The sequence below is a fragment of the Aplysia californica genome, unplaced genomic scaffold (genome assembly GCF_000002075.1).
Source record: "Aplysia californica isolate F4 #8 unplaced genomic scaffold, AplCal3.0 scaffold00419, whole genome shotgun sequence".
Lineage (NCBI taxonomy): Eukaryota > Metazoa > Mollusca > Gastropoda > Aplysiida > Aplysiidae > Aplysia > Aplysia californica.
In genome coordinates, this window is record NW_004797689.1 from 537,757 (window position 1) to 554,001 (window position 16,245).

Here is a 16,245-nt window from a genome sequence, read left to right on the forward strand (position 1 = left end):
CAGACAGACAGACAGACAGTCAGATGCATAGACATGATCAGCTCAGACCCCCCACCCCTCCTTCCACACCCACACACACTTACTGTTCTCCAGGTCGGCTTTCTCACACTCTTCCTTCACCCCCGTCACCGCTGGGTTCTCCAAATCCTCTGGCAGAATCACCACCTGTGATGGACGACGGTGACACCAGTCAGGTCAAGGTTTATTAAAGTTTTAGTAGAGGTTTTGCGGCGCTCGCAACTGCATAAGGTCATATGAGCGCCAGAAGATTAGAGGTGTTACAAGAGAGTAACAAACATAAAAAAGAAGGGGAGATAAGGACGATAGATGTTTGATAAGAAAGAAAAAGCAAACCACACCAGAGCACCCGCCAACCACCCCACAAACAATCGTTTAAGGCTGGGAAAAAAGACAGACAGAAACAGAAGAAAAAAACACAAATGGGAATTAACACTCAGTGGAACCGTCCAACCACCAGGAACAATGTTTTTAGTAAGAGTTTTACGGCACTTGCAACACAATAAGGTCATATAAGTGTTGAAAATTAGAAGCGTTACAAGAGAGTAACAAACACAAAAAAGAAGGAGGGGAGATAAGGACGATAGATGTTTGATAAGAAAGAAAAAGCAAACCACACCAGAGCACCCGCCAACCTTCCACCAGTCAGGTCAAGGTTTGGTTTCTTGGAGTCAATTGAGGAAACAAGTATGTTGACAGCGACACAAGGACAGACACTTAGTGCTGAGAAAGAACAAGAAATATAAGACAGACAGACAGAAATTTGTTTGAGTAAAGAAAAGCACATCGACACAATGAGAGTCATTGAGTGCAGAGAAAGTTTTAGTTTTAGTAAAGAGTTTTACGGCACTTGCAACACAATAAGGTCATATAAGTGCCGAAGATTAGAGGTGTTACAAGAGAGTAACAACAAACGTAAAAAAGAAGGAGGAGAGATAAGGACGGTAGCTGTTTAGAGGAAAGAAGGAGCAAACCACACCAGAGCACCCGCCAACCACCCACTGCAGCGAAAGAGTAAGACCGACAGACAAAAAAAAAGTTGATAAAAAAAAAGTAGGAGTTTTTACACCCTCATCAACACAATTTAGATCATTTACGAGGCGAGCTTCCTACCCTGCTTATCGCAGCCAACCTAGGCTAAGCGGGATACAGCATCCAAGCAAAAAGACGGATACGGATACTGAAATTTTTTTCCACATTTGGAAATAGAAATCAATCTCCTGCGTGCGACAGTGAAGCTTTTAACTGCTACTCCAAAGACGCCAGTACAGAAATTTGTTTTTTGGAATAAAGAGCAGTACATCAGAGAAAATGAGTCCTTTAGTGCAGGAAAAGTGTAAGACTGGACAGACAGAAACTTGCTTAATTGTAAGCGTAAAGCGTAAAGACAACCACATCCACACAAAGGCCACCATACAATACAGGGAAAGAGGTAGACAGTCTGGGCTGGCCCGATAGGCAGGGTCGAAGCCAGCCTCCAAAACGATCTAAAATTGTATCAATGAGGACATTAAAAAAGAAAAAAATTGTATCAATGGGGGCATAAAAAAACCCAGTATTATATTTTTAGAAAGAAAAAAAAATAAAAAATTCTGGGCAGCATTCTATAAAACGTAGCTACACATGGTTAGTTTTAGTTATAGTATAGAGTTTTATGGCACTTGCAACACAATAGGGTAATTTTAGTGCCGAAGATTAGAGGTGTTACAAGAGAGTAACAAACACAAAAAAGAAAGAGGGAAGATAAAGACGATAGATGTTTGATAGGAAAAAAAGAAGCAAACCACACCAGAGCACCCGCCAACCACCCACATATGGTAAGTTCTCCCTGACCTGTTCACACTGGCCATAGAGATCGACGAGCGGCCAGCAGGGATGAGGGACGTCCCTCACCGCCACGCCGTAGTCGATGCCGTTGACCACCAGGTGGAGGCATGAGTCCTCGTCCACCACCACGCCCACGCGGCAGTTCTCTCCCAGCGTGTCCAGGTTGGGCCCGTAGTGGTCCTTCACCTGGAGGGTTTTACACAAATTTTAGTATTAATATCAGAATAAAGTTTCTTCCTTATACCTAAAAGGTTTTACGGAAATTTTAGTATTAATATCAGAATAAAGTTTCTTCCTTATACCTAAAAGGTTTTACGGAAATTTTAGTATCAATATCAGAATAAAGTTTCTTCCTTATACCTAAAAGGTTTTACGGAAATTTTAGTATCAATATCAGAATAAAGTTTCTTCCTTATACCTAAAAGGTTTTACGGAAATTTTGTACTGATATATGGGGCACGAAGCGGTGAAAGCAGGCGCTCGTCAATTTTTGGGCATGTGGAGTTAATGGTATCACCTTAAAGCTTGTTCATTGGTCTTACATTTGGCTAAAAATCCCCACCCACCTATCGTGAATAGACATCAAGGTATTTCTGACTGAAGAAGGTGGGAGTCACCTTATTTCAGAGGTAAAATATTTTTAAAAATAATCGTCAAAGTTTGTAACTTCCATTGCTTGGAAAAGAAAATTTACAATTCTGTTTCAGTGAGCCTTTAATCAATATTTTTCAGTAAAATCCACAGAGATGTGTTTTTAAGTATACATAAAAGGTGTTGAGCCAAAAAACAAGAATTCGATAATATTTACCAAACCAGCAGAAAAATGCCTCTTTCTTTTATTTCATTATTTTGACGAGCACTTGATTTCACCAGGATGCCTCACACATAATGTTTCTTTTATTTTACCTGCAAGGTTTTAAAGAAATTTGGTTTTGCCATACATTAATCTCTCAGTCTGTCTAGGTTAGGCCCATAGTGGTCTTTCCCCTAGAAGGTTAAAACAAAAATTAGCTTCAACATAATATGTGAGGCAGCGTGGTGGAATCAGGCTCCAGTCAAAATAATCAAAGGGAAGAAACTTGCACTTTTCCCGCAGGTTTGTGAATTTTTTTCAAATTTTTGTTGTTTGGCTTAACACCTTTCATGCCCATTAAAGAACTCATTTCTGTGTGGATTTTTCTGCAAAACGTTAATTAAAGGCACAAAAAATGTAAATTGTCAGTTACCACGGACTCTAAAGCTAAGGAAAAATAACTAATCTTTGGCGGCCATTTTCTCACTAATTTTACCGCTGAAAACAGAAGACCCCCTCCTCCTCCTTTTGCAAATATCTCCACTTGTATTCAAGATAAATGGATATTTTGTTCATCCAAATAAAGACAAATAAATAAGCTTTAAGATGATACCAATAACTCTACATGCCCAAAAATTGACGAGAGCCTGATTCCACCACGCTGCCTCACATATATCCATTTAGCTCAGTCTTACTGAAGATGGATGTTAAATTTAAGTCCTGTCTCTTATATTACCTTACAGTGTTCAACCAAATCAATGTACAATGAACGATATTTGACAGTCCCATGTTATATCACTGCTCACGAATGAGCAAGCCTTGTCTGAACTAAAACAAAATTAACAATAACCAAACAACCCCCCCCCCCAAGTCACTGACCTTGAACCCTGAGACAAACACGGCCTCCCCCTGGATCACCACGCACGGCTTCCAGATGAGCGAGGCAGAGATTGGGAACGTGAACTTGTCCACAGGGAATCCCACAATCCCGATCATCAGCGAAGACGTCCACTTCTTGTTGAGACGACCCAGCTTGACCTGAGTGAAAGAAGGTCGAGATTTGTTCAGAGTTGAATTCTGCTTGCAAAATTTTTTATTCACGAATAAATGAACGCTGGTATCTTGTGTCAGTAAATAATGAGCGAATAAACCCATCACCTGGAGTATCGATATGCAGGCAGGCAGAAGTTGATCGGTACATTGCAAATATTCATTATATTTATTGCCTCCCCCCCACACACACCTGGAAGAGAGTCCTTCGTTTGAGTGGTCTGTTGCCCACGACCATGCCGTGGTTGTAGCTGGTCAGACGCTCCGCCTGCTTGCCGCCCTCCCTCAGCAGCACGTTCTTCCCGTGGTTGCCGTGGAAACAGGTGGTCAGGTGGGCCGATGTGTCACTGTCCTGGTCCCGGTCCTGACGACAACACAAACACGCAAGCATGAGTTTTAGTTTAATTTTAGCAGAGGTTTTACGGCACTCCAACTGCATAAGGTCATATGAGCGCCAGAAGATTAGAGGTGTTACAAGAGAGTTACAAACATAAAAAAGACAAGCTGGGCCCCCTTTCATTGAAAAGAATGATCAGTGCATTAGCATCACCTGAAAGTCATTGGTAAAAAAAGAAAACGTGAGGCTAGACCTATACGGGTCGCACACTTAAAATAGTGCTCAGTACTGCGCGACAATATCGAACGGAAGTACGACTTGAAATAAACAAACCTGGCGGATTTTCTAAAATTACAGAGACAGAAGCGTCGGCCTACAAAAGTGATCGGCGAAAAAAAGAAATTTAGCATTTTGCAGCAAAACTGTCTCAAAACTGAAAAAAAAACTAAGGGCGTCATGATCTGGAGAATATTTTAAAGAATCTTTTGGCGAAAACTGCATGTCGATCGATGCAGCCATTAAAAAGCCTTTTGAATAGCAAAATTCAGCCACCACAAATAGATAATAGAAGAAGGGGAGATAAGGATGATAGATGTTTGATAGGAAAGAAGAAACAAACCACACCAGAGCATCCGCCAATCACTCACATATGAGGTTAACTGACATATACACAGGCACATGAGTCTACAGATACACACATGTACACATACTGCTGCCGTCAGTTGTAAAAGTGCAGTATATATATGCAGTTTTACAATTGCACTGAAGAGCAGAAATATTGAAAGTTTGTTGTTATCAAGAAAAACAACATTTGCTTAAAAGATAATAAAGAAGTTATCAATAAAATTGTATTCTTAAAAATATATTTACATTCGACGTTAGCCCCAAAACATTTGAGACATGAAAATCTGTTCGCTACGGGTGCATTTTGCTGCGTGTGCGTGTTTCGCTGTGTGTGTGTGTGATTTGCTGTGAGCTTGTTTCGCTGTGCAATGTGCTGGATGGTATAAATAGATAACAAAACATTTGTGACATGAAAATCTGTTCACTATGGGTGCATTTTGCTGTGTGCGCATGTTTTGCTGTGTGCGCATTTCGGCGTATGTGTGTTGCTGTGTGCGTGTTTTGCTGTGTGTGTTTTGCTGTGTGCATGTTTCGCTGTGTGTGTGTTTCGCTGTGTGTGTTTTGCTGTGTGTGTGTTTCGCTGTGTGCGTGTTTCGCTGTGTGTGTTTCGCTGTGTGCGTGTTTCGCTGTGTGTGTTTCGCTGTGTGCGTGTTTCGCTGTGCGTGTTTCGCTGTGTGTGTTTCGCTGTGTGCGTGTTTCGCTGTGTGTGTTTTGCTGTGTGTGTGTTTTGCTGTGTGTGTTTTGCTGTGTGTGTTTTGCTGTGTGCGTGTTTCGCTGTGTGCGTGTTTCGCTGTGTGCGTGTTTCGCTGAGCAACGTGCTGGACTGTATTATAAATAGATAACAGAAGTAATCCAGCAGGCTGGCCCTAAGACTGACCGGTGCCGTGAGCTCCGTCTCTACGGCGGGCGAGAGACTGATGCTGGTGCTGTCCACGCTACAGCTGCTGATGACCACCACACCCTCCACACACCCGTGGATGTCCACCACCGCAAACACATTCTGGGGAAACACAGACAGAAAGAGGATTTAAATCTGACGTCTGCACAAAAATAGCCATTTTGTGCTAGGAAAGAGTAAGAGTAAGACTGAAATAACACCAGGGAAGAGAGATAGACATATATATATAGAGAGAGGGAGAGAGACAGACAGAGAGAGAGAGAGAGAGAGAGAGAGAGAGAGGGAGAGAGAGAGCGAGAAAACATGAGAGAGATAAAGAAAAACATGAAAGAGAGAGAGAGAGAGAGAGAGAGAGAGAGAGAGAGAGAGAGAGAGAGAGAGAGAGATGTTAATCAAAAGTATGATATGCAATGACAAGCTTTAGTACAATCAGTCGTAGCACCGTCTGGTGCAATGTAGCATGGCACGGCTAGGCCAATCCTGAGACGAAGGGTAAAGAAATTGGCATAACGGTTACAATGGTGCTATGCTCTATCCATGTAAGTGGTCTCTTGACAATTTTTCAACATGCTGAAAGAACCCTTCTGATTTAACTGATAAGAGGAGGGCATAAAAATGAAGCCAAAGCACTGTACTATTATTGATAGCGCACTGTCTTGTGATTTCATCCAGAATCTAGTTTAATTTTAGTAGAGGTTTTACGGCGTTCGCAACTGCATAAGGTCATATGACGGCCAGAAGATTAGAGGTGTTACAAAAGAGTAAAAAACATAAAAAAGAAGAAGGGGAGATAATGACGATAGATGTTTCATAGGAAAGAAGAAGCAAACCACACCAAAGCACCCGCCAACCATCCACATCCAGTATCTCCATCTGTTTATTGGACCAAACAGTCTAGACCATGACCCCTCACCTTAGGGATCCCCGAGGCTGCTTCTCCAAGGTCGTCCCCGTTGAGGAGCACGTGCATGGCCCCGTCAGAGTCGCGACACACGCCGAGTCGGTCGCCCACCTGACACAGAGAGAAAGAGAGGGGACCCACAACCGTCACATGGTGTTGTGATGACAAAAATCTCACGACTCAACAAATCTTTTTTTTTTTGGAAACAGCTGCAAAAGTTGAGTATAAACCCCCCCCCCTCCAAGCCTCTAGCAATGTCCATGATCATATCCAGCAATTTTTTCGTTTTAGTAAAGAGTTTTACGGCATTTGCAACACAATAAGGTCATATAAGAGCCAAAGATTAGGTGTTACTAGTGAGTAACAAACACAAAAAAAGAAGGAGGAGAGATAAATTGATAGATGTTTTGATAGGAGAAAGAAAGAGCAAACCACAACAGAGCACCTGCCAACCATCCACTGGCACTTTTTTTATTGTTCGGGTTAGACAAGGCACAAATTACAATCCTTCATCAATGATTGACTGAGGAATATCATGAAAATCCACTAGCCGGACACCATAAAAAATGTACGGATGTAAACCACATAACAACTAATTGAAAGGGAGATAAAGAAAAGAAAATAGTGTTGGATATAACAGTAGAGAGTTACGGTGAGAGAGAAAAGTGTTGAGGAGAGAGCGAAACAGTAGAAAAGAGAAAGCAGGCAAGAGAGACGGAGAAGAAGGATAGAAGAGACAGAGAAGGAGGAGAGACAGACAGAAGGAGGCGAGAGAAAAGAGGAGCAAGCATTCACCTGTAACCTGGCCAAGGACGGAGCGTAGTTATCCTTGACCACAACGCCGTTCTTCTTCACCTCCGACCCCACCACGACCCAGGTGACCTTGGAGGTGATCTCGTCGGCGGTGGCAGGGATATTGACCGGCGAGCTGCTGTCGGAGATGGCCATGGTGGTCAGTCCGATCTTGAGGGAGCCTGACCATTGGGCAGACACCTCGCTCACCTCCACCTGGGGACAACACCACAAACGTGAGGCCTGTTTTGTTAGAGTGAGCGTTTTACAGCACTCCCAATACAATAAGGTCGTAAAAGTGCAGAAGATTAACGAATTTTGTCAGTACATCTCCATTATAACCTGTTTGCAGGGGTGTAAATGGAAAATTTATAAACAAAAAGACAGTTCATAGACACATATAATATGGGAATAAGCAGGAAACAGATTCTTAGAATAATAACTGTTCTTCAAGTAACCCCCTCCCCTGCAAATTATTGAAGAAAACTAAAAAAAACCCCAAAAAACCTCAACAAAAATTGGCATCCCTGTGTTTGGTAATTGTAAGAGTGTAACACCCTTTTCACTTTCACTGTAGGCGTCGCTTATTAAGACAAGGGACTTTTGAATGTGACATCCTCTTCTCCAATACCACAGAGGCAGGTCGGTGAGGGTTCTTCAAAACTCTCCCGAAACAACCAAAGCTCAAGATCATCAATTCCCTCACACCCACACACACTTACTCTCACACATACCCACCCACACAACTAGCTTACCTAAAAAATCTCGTCATACTTGAGAGGCTCGGAGCAGAAGACTATGCTGTGGCTGTATCCTTGCACACGACTAGCACACACACATATGTACACTCCCTATAGCTCTCAACCTGAACAGCAACCCCCCCCCCCCCCCCACACACACACACATGTACACCCCCAACAGCTCTCAACCTTACTAGCACACCCCCACCCCTCCCCACCACACAGATTTACCTCGAAAATCTCGTCGTACTTAAGTGGCTCTGAGCTGAAGACAATGCCGTGGTTGTATCCCTGCACGCGACTAGCTCCCCAGCATGTGCTGCGTAAGGTGATGTTTTTGCCGCAACACTTGCTCAGTCTGTGGGTCACCTCTGCCACACGCAAAACAAACAGCATGAGAGTTTGAGTTTCAGTAAAGAGAGGCACATCTATACAATAACGATCAGTCAGTTTTAGTAAGAGTTTTACGGCACATGCAACACAATAAGGTCATATAAGTGTCGAAGTTTTTTAGTTTTAGTAGAGGTTTTAAGGCACTCGCAACTGAATAAGGTGACATGAGCGCCAAAGGGTGTATGTCAACAGAGAATCCTTACAGGGAATGACACTTACTCTGCTCACCTCTCTAGCTTCAACAGTACAAAGTCTGCTTCAACTATCAAAGCACCCCGGAAATAGTGGGTCACAAGAGTGTGACAAACATACAAAAGAAGTAGAGGAAAATTACAATAGTAAGGATTAGGAAAGAAAAAGCAGCAGTTCCCTGTTGTAGATCATGCACAGTTATGAGCGTGACATGATGAATCAGCCCATTTACAATTGTACTGTGCATGAACAAGAAATGTCCCCCCTTTGGGAATGGCCCCGTAAAGACACTTCAGTCGGTGGCACTGCCCCGGGGGTTAAAGTGCCGAAGATTTGAGAGGTTACAAGAGAGAAACAAAAACAAAAAAGAAGGAGGGGAGATAAAGACGATAGATGCTTGATAGGAAAGAAGAAGCAAACCACACAAGAGCACTCGCCAACCACCCACCATCACACAGTGCAAGGAAGAAGCAAGGACAGATGAACAGAAACAACAGAGGGAAACAAAAGAAGAAAGACCAGCCAGTGGCGCCCTCCAACCACCCGCAACAACATGGTAGGAGGCACGGTCAAGTGGAGAATAAAAAGAATTTTTTAAAAAGAAATTGCTACAATTTGAATTAGTTTGTTGCTTTTTTAAGTAAGTTTTACGGCACTTGCAACACAATAAGGTCATATAGGTGCCAAAGATTAGAGGTGTTACAAGAGAGTAACATACACAAAAAAGGAGGAGAGATTTGGACGATAGATGTTTGATAGGAAAGAAGAAGCAAACGATATCAGAGCACCCTCCAACCACCCACATTAGAATAATAAGAATAAGCACAATAATGAGAATAATAATAAGGAGTACAACAATTATGAGAATGCTAAGAATAAGTCATAGAAATAAGTATAATAAGAAAAAGAATTTTAAAATTGAAAACACCTACCTTAAAAAAAAAAAATCGGTAAAAGTAAAGCATTCCTCCCCCTCCCCCATGCTTTTGGAAAAGTCCATGATTGAAGCCAGCTGTGTTTTGTTTAATTTTTTTATCTAATAAAACAGGCTGTTTTGTTTTATTTTTTTATCTAATAAAACAAGGCACAAATTACAGTCCTTCATCAACTGTTGCCTGAGGAAAATCAAGAAAACCCACTAGACGTTCACCACCAGAAACATAATACTATAGAGGAAAACCGCACAGCAACCAAAGGACAGGGAGGCCGAGAGACGACGAGCCCTCACCTGTGTTGGCGACGGAGGGCGTGGACAGTGGCTCTGTGTGTAGACTGGCGGGCTGGGGCAGGAGGTGGGCGGGTGGCATCACGATGGTCCCACACGACATGCTCACCTGGCCACACTGACCGTACAGGTCGATCACAGCGTACACGCCTGACGCAGACACAGAGAAAAACAAACAGTTACACACTTGGGACAACAACAAACACAACACACAACCCCCCGAAATAAAAAGAAGTTACACACCTGGAAATACAAGAAAAATATTTTACACCTGGAAATAGCAATAGAAACAATTTTTATGAAAAAAACAGTGACATACCTGAAACTACAATTTTCTGAAACCCCCCCCCCCCAAGTTATACACCAGAAACTATCCAAGAATCAAATGTCAAAAATACCATTTCCACGCTTGAAACTACAAGACACAGCCACAACAACAGTCATCTCTTTCAATCACCATATTTCCTACGGCTGGAAATGGTTTTTAAAAATATAAAAAAAAGTTTTCAGGGCTCTACGTTTGGAATATATCTAGACTGAATGAAACGTCTTTGTAAAAACTTTCACTGGTAGCATCTACCAGCGTCTTCAAACCATCAACAGTGCACAATATTAGGAAAAAAACCAAACCAAAACGTCTGAGCTAGCAGTATTTGAGACCACCAAAAAAAATTTAAAAATACAAAAAATACTGAACCCCCCAAAAAACAACCCTCCACAGGACGACTGTCTTTGTCAAACCCTGGCCACCTGTCTCCGCCATCAGCCTCACCTGGAGCTATATCTGCACTGGCCACCCCCTGGTCCACTCCGTCCAGAAAGTAGTGCAGCGTGCCGTCGGAGCATCGCATCATGCCCACCCGCGAGCCGATGGTCAGAGAGTCAAGGTCAAGCGGGTAGCCGTTGCGTATAGTGGCACCGTCCTGCATGATGGCTGAACCACTGGCAGGGGAGGGAAAAAAAAAAGACCACTGCTACAGAAGAGGAAAATCTATAGACGAGTATTTCCATATATTTCCATATAATGTCCGCTAGCATGTTGCATCTAGTTCATCAAATGGTCGGCTCTGACGGGAACAGTAGAAACAACTTGCTTTCTAAATTATCTACAAACTCTTTTGTTTTGCGTTCATATGGCTGATTGCAACTGCACGTGCCAGAAAGCTCTTTTTTGTTTGTTTGTGTAAAGTAAAGGACATCTACACAATAAACAGTCATTTAGTTTTGTTTCGTTTTAGCAAGAGTTTTTGACACTTGCAACATAGGTCATTTAAGTGAGTAAGATTAGAGGTGTTAGGAGAAAGTAACATACAAAGAAAAGAAGTTGTTTATGTTATGACTTTATGCTACGACCACAGATATTGAGCCCTAAGAAAACACAGTCTGTTTCATGTTACACAAACGTTTGCTTTCTGGTAGTTTGTTCTACATTACATGTATGTGTTATGTAAAAAAGTCTGACAAACCTGAGCATCCAGGTGTCGTGTTCTATGTCAGTCATGGTGCTGGGGAAGTCGATGTCTTCCGGCTTGACCAGCGTCACTCCTGGAATACAAACAAACATGAAAGTGCTCACAGATTTGCTTGTTACAAATATCACACAACACACAGGCAGTCCTTTGTGGAACAACATCTTTTGGCAATTGTTAGAGGGAACGCCTTCTCAATACTGGTGGATTCTGGCTACAGAAACATCAGTCGAAAAAAAGATACATGACACAAAGAGATTTCTAAGAGAAATGGAAAGGTAGACAGACAGACAGATGGACAAACATACTGACAGACAAATAGAAAGATGTTGGCCTTCAGAATTCAATATCCATCTCAGATAGGACAGTCTCATGGAAAAATTTGTGTAAAGTGTCTTTTCCAAGGACACAGCGCTGTACCAAGTAGAGCCCGGTAACTCACGATTACAGGTCTGGTAGCCTGACCACTAGACTCCCGACACCCCCGCAGTAGAAGTGATAGTAGACACAGTTCCCTCATCCTTTTGTTTAGCAGAGTGATGGTTATAATGTAGTAGCACTTGTAAGTATCACCTGGTACCCACCATTTTCTCAATGACCACCTCAGACAGGTAAAATTAACTTTCCTTTAGCAGGTTAATGGCTCAAACATTTACAATGAACTTTTGTTTAGCTGGGTGACAACTACAACCTACAAAATCTAGTAACATTACTAAAACATCAGCCAGCACCCACCTGCTTCAAGTGGTCCACCATTTTCTCGATGACCACCTCAAACAAGGTGAAATTAACTTTCGTTTCGCAGGTTAATAGCTCAAACATTTACTTTTGTTTAGCTTGGTGACAACTATAACCTACATAAGGTAGTACCGTTAATAAAACATCAGCCAGCACCCACCATTTTCTCAATGACCACCTCAAACAGGTAGAATTAACTTTCCTTTAGCAGGTTAATGGCTCAAACATTTACTTTTGTTTAGCTGGGTGACAGCTATAATGTATATATACAATGTAGTAACATAACTTAAACATCAGCCAGCACCCACCTGCCTCCAGGGAACCTGACCAGCGGTCCACCATTTTCTCGATGACCACCTCAAACAGCTCGCCGTCCCTGAGCGGCCGGTTGCTCATGATGATGGCGTCGTTGAACTCGCCAGTGGCGTTGGGCCGGGCGGCCGTCAGGCCCGAGTGGAGCACGGCTGCGTTGCGACCGTGACGCGTGTGGAACTTGAGCTGGTCCGGATCTGTGAACACGCTCGAATCTGTGTCAGGTGAGGTCAGCGCATCTGTGGGTGTGTAGTAGACACGCGGGCCTGTCACTGCATGGGCGTGTGTATCGGAGGGAAGGGGTCGGGGGGCGCGCGGGGGTCTATGTGTGAGAGGGGACTGTGTATGTGCTGGAGGGGTAGGGGATGTCTCTATGTATGAAAGATGAAGGGAGACTGTGTATGCGAGGACGGTGGAGAGGGCCACAGGTGGGGGAGGGGGGGTGTGTGTGTGTCTATGTATGAAGGGGGACTTTTTTTGTTTTAGTAGAGGTTTTACGGCGCTCGCAACTGAATAGGGTCATATGAGCGCCAGAAGATTAAAGGTGTTACAAGAGAGTAACAAACAAAAAAAAGGAGGGGAGATAAGGACAATAGATGTTTGATAGGAAAGAAGGAGCAAACCACACCAGAGCACCCGCCAACCACCCATTGAGGGTAGGGGGACTGTGTACGCGTGGACAGTAGAGAGAGGGGAAGGAGGAAAATTTCTACACAAGCAGGGGGTGTGGAGGAATGTGAGAGGGTAATGGGCAAGTTTTAGTAAGAGGGGGGTGGGTCAAGGTGGAGGGGGGGAGGGGGCTGATGGGCACGGGTTGATTCTGTTGGATTCCAAAAAGAGCAAGGGAAAGAGGGGAGTGGGAGGAGTGTAATGAAGGGCTGACCCCTCTACAGGGTGGCAAGCACTGACGACACAGTTGGAGTTTCAGGAAAGAAATGCCACAGACGATATGAGGAGGGATATGTTACTCTGAAAGGGGTTTGATGGGGAGGTAGAGGGGAGCAGAAGCTGATTCATATCAGAGATACATTACGATGGGAGACAGAGGTTGTATGGGGGAGGGGAGTATTGTAAACTGATGCAGACAAGGGAAACGTTTCATTCACTGGGTGGGAAGCGCGCAAAAGCTGATGATATATATATGAGGGACGTGCTATATTGTTATGTTGTTATTATGCAGTGCAGCAACCAAGCAAACTACACACCCACAGGAAAAAAAGCAAAAACAAAAAACAAAGAACAGTGCAAAAAACTACAAAAGCAAAGCAAAATGAAATAAAAAGCTGACGAATGAACGCAAGCGAACAAGCGCATAAATGTGAATAAATAAGGGAATGACAAAAACATGTTGTGTATAAATAAAGACATGAAAGCAAGAATGTGCATAAACGTGTACAAACAAAAAGAAAACAAGAAAGTCGGTTATATGAATAAGTAAATGAAGTCAAGCAAGTGTATATAAATTAGGAAATGAAAGCAAGCAGGCGTATATGAATTACGAAAAGGGAGCTTTTCAGTTTTAGTTTACGGTAAGTTTTAGTAAGAGTGTCATGGCCCTTGCAACACAATACTAACAGGGAAACGAAAGCAAGCAGAAGTATATAAATAAGGAAATAACACCAGGCATATGCAATTTGAATAAATAAATGAAAGCAAGCACTTATCTCACTAGAGAAGAAAGAAACCAACAAAAAATCACAACAGTTTAATGAAAACCAGACAAAAAAGACAAAAGTTAAATAAAAACAAGCGTAAAACAGCTTTGGATGGCACCTGCTATTGATTTCTTACAAACAATTTGGCAAATTGCAAAACATCTGTCCAAACTATGCACTTTGTAATGAGACGAAAAATGCAGAAAGGAGCAGACATAAATTTCAAGTCCACTCGTTAATGTACGCGTTTTTATGCCTGTCAGGGCCAATCTGAGTGGAGAGGGATACAACATCCCAACAAAAAAACTGAGATACTCGATAAAAATTACCCCCTACTAGAGAATTAAGTTCGATTCTCCTGTGCGTGTCAGCGAAGCACCTAACCGCTACACCACAGACGCAGGTCAAGTCCACTAAACCAGAAACTGAACGGAGAAGAACGGTGCAATATGAACACGCAAGAATCTGAATCTTCTTCACTCAAATAACACAACATGAAAAATGAAGAAAAAACGGAGCAAACAAAATTTTTTAAAAGACATAAAAAATGAAATAGCACACAAAACACACACAACAGCTGTAAGAAATAAGGTCTTGAATGTTACAAACAAAATCTAAGTATGTTACAAAAGAGACGTGTACTTATTGAATTTGGAAGATTTTTTTAAAACCAAATTTTATTTGCATTCTTTGAATTTTTACCAGTTTGCAAATTTTACCCTTATTTTCACAAAAACTAAAATAACGGAAACAAATTCCCATGGAAACCTGAATATCTCTTATTTGCTGACAAAAACAACTGTTTTGTCTTTTTTTTTTTTTTAAGGACAGTCAAGTCAAAATGCACAAAGTCTCTTAAACAGTAAAAACTAAAATAAACACAAAGACTGAATCAAAGAGCAAATGAACAAAAAACATGAGGCTACAGCAACGGAGACATCTTTACAGAAATCACATTGACTGTTTGAGTGAAAAGAAGTGCAAATTAGTGCAAGGAAAAACCCCCCCAGGCAGACAGATGACAGAAAAGCAGGAACTACCTGTGGTGCCCTCCAACCTCCAACCATATGCAAAAAATTACAACACAAGACTAAACTAAAACTATTGAGACTTATGAAAGAAGCACCACAGTGGTGGAACTGCATCCCCACTACCCACCCACCCCCACCCCACAACCAACCCAAAACAGACAGCTGAGGAATCAACAATGACAAAATCAAACAAGACTTTTTTTTTATTGGAACCCCCCCCCCCCCCTCCCCCCAACAAACACCAACAACAAACAAACACCAAAAAACCCCTTGTTCTTCACATGACCATGGTCTCCCCCCCCCCTCCCCATCTCCCTCCCCGGTGACAACACCGCAACACCCTCCCTACCTCACGACAGCGACAACAACAACCAATACTTTCTCGATGAGAAAAATAACCATGCTCTTTAGGAGATAACCAGATCACACCCACCTCTATACACCATCCCCCCACCAGCAAGTTTGTTTCGACACAGTTTCGTTTTAATGAGAGTTTTAAGGCATTTGCCACACAAATAGGTCACATAAGTGTCATAGATTAGGAGAGTTACAAAAGAATAACATACAGAGAAAAGAATAAGGAGAGATAAGGACGACAGATGTTTAATAAGAAAGAAGGAGAAAGCCACACCAGAACGCCCGCCTACAACCCTCGGGTAGGAATAAGACCCATCGTTTATGTTGCTTTATACCATGGTCGAGTCATATTGATGAAACAATTTCCTTTCAAATGTAAACCTAAGCCTAGCCAATGAATCCTAGAAGTTCACTACAGTTGCATCAAAATACGTACAGATCCAACGCACTTTTTGCACACCTTGTGTAATCATCACACAGTCACACAGACTCTCCACATGACAACAACCCCCCCTCCCCCCCACATGCACACCAACCAGCCACCCACACCAGAGTCGGTCCTCACCTGAAATATCCACAATGGTGGCCTGAGCGGCCTGGCCGTAGAGGTCGATGACCCCGTAGACGGTGGCGGGCACGTTGGCCGCGCAGGCCCCCTGGTCCACGCTGTTGACGAAGAAATGGACCGTCCCGTCTTGTTTACGCACCACGCCGACCCTGTCGCCCACCTGGTGGAGAGAGAGAGAGGGACACAAACACACCGTGATACAGCACTAGAAGTAAATCCACCCGATAAGTTTTTAGTAAGAGTTTTACGGCACTTGCAACACAATAAGGTCATATAAGTGCCGAAGATTAGAGGTGTTACAAGAGAGTAACAAACACAAAAAAGA

At 42.8% G+C, this 16,245-nt stretch overlaps 1 protein-coding gene across 1 annotated transcript in view; it reads right to left on the bottom strand.

The window, feature by feature from the left end:
- The window catches only part of LOC101861223 (neuralized-like protein 4), a 48,517-nt gene that overhangs the window by 12,029 nt on the left and 20,243 nt on the right, over window positions 1–16,245 (bottom strand). The window contains exons 10-22 of the mRNA XM_005104420.3: window positions 15,918–16,080; window positions 12,306–12,548; window positions 11,257–11,335; window positions 10,563–10,732; window positions 9,794–9,940; window positions 8,212–8,351; window positions 7,244–7,456; window positions 6,461–6,559; window positions 5,527–5,649; window positions 3,882–4,052; window positions 3,518–3,676; window positions 1,852–2,031; window positions 84–165 (exon numbers count right to left, since the gene is read on the bottom strand). Of these exons, the coding sequence (XP_005104477.1) occupies window positions 84–165; window positions 1,852–2,031; window positions 3,518–3,676; window positions 3,882–4,052; window positions 5,527–5,649; window positions 6,461–6,559; window positions 7,244–7,456; window positions 8,212–8,351; window positions 9,794–9,940; window positions 10,563–10,732; window positions 11,257–11,335; window positions 12,306–12,548; window positions 15,918–16,080 (1,969 nt within the window). The remainder of the gene's footprint in view (window positions 1–83; window positions 166–1,851; window positions 2,032–3,517; window positions 3,677–3,881; window positions 4,053–5,526; window positions 5,650–6,460; window positions 6,560–7,243; window positions 7,457–8,211; window positions 8,352–9,793; window positions 9,941–10,562; window positions 10,733–11,256; window positions 11,336–12,305; window positions 12,549–15,917; window positions 16,081–16,245) is intronic.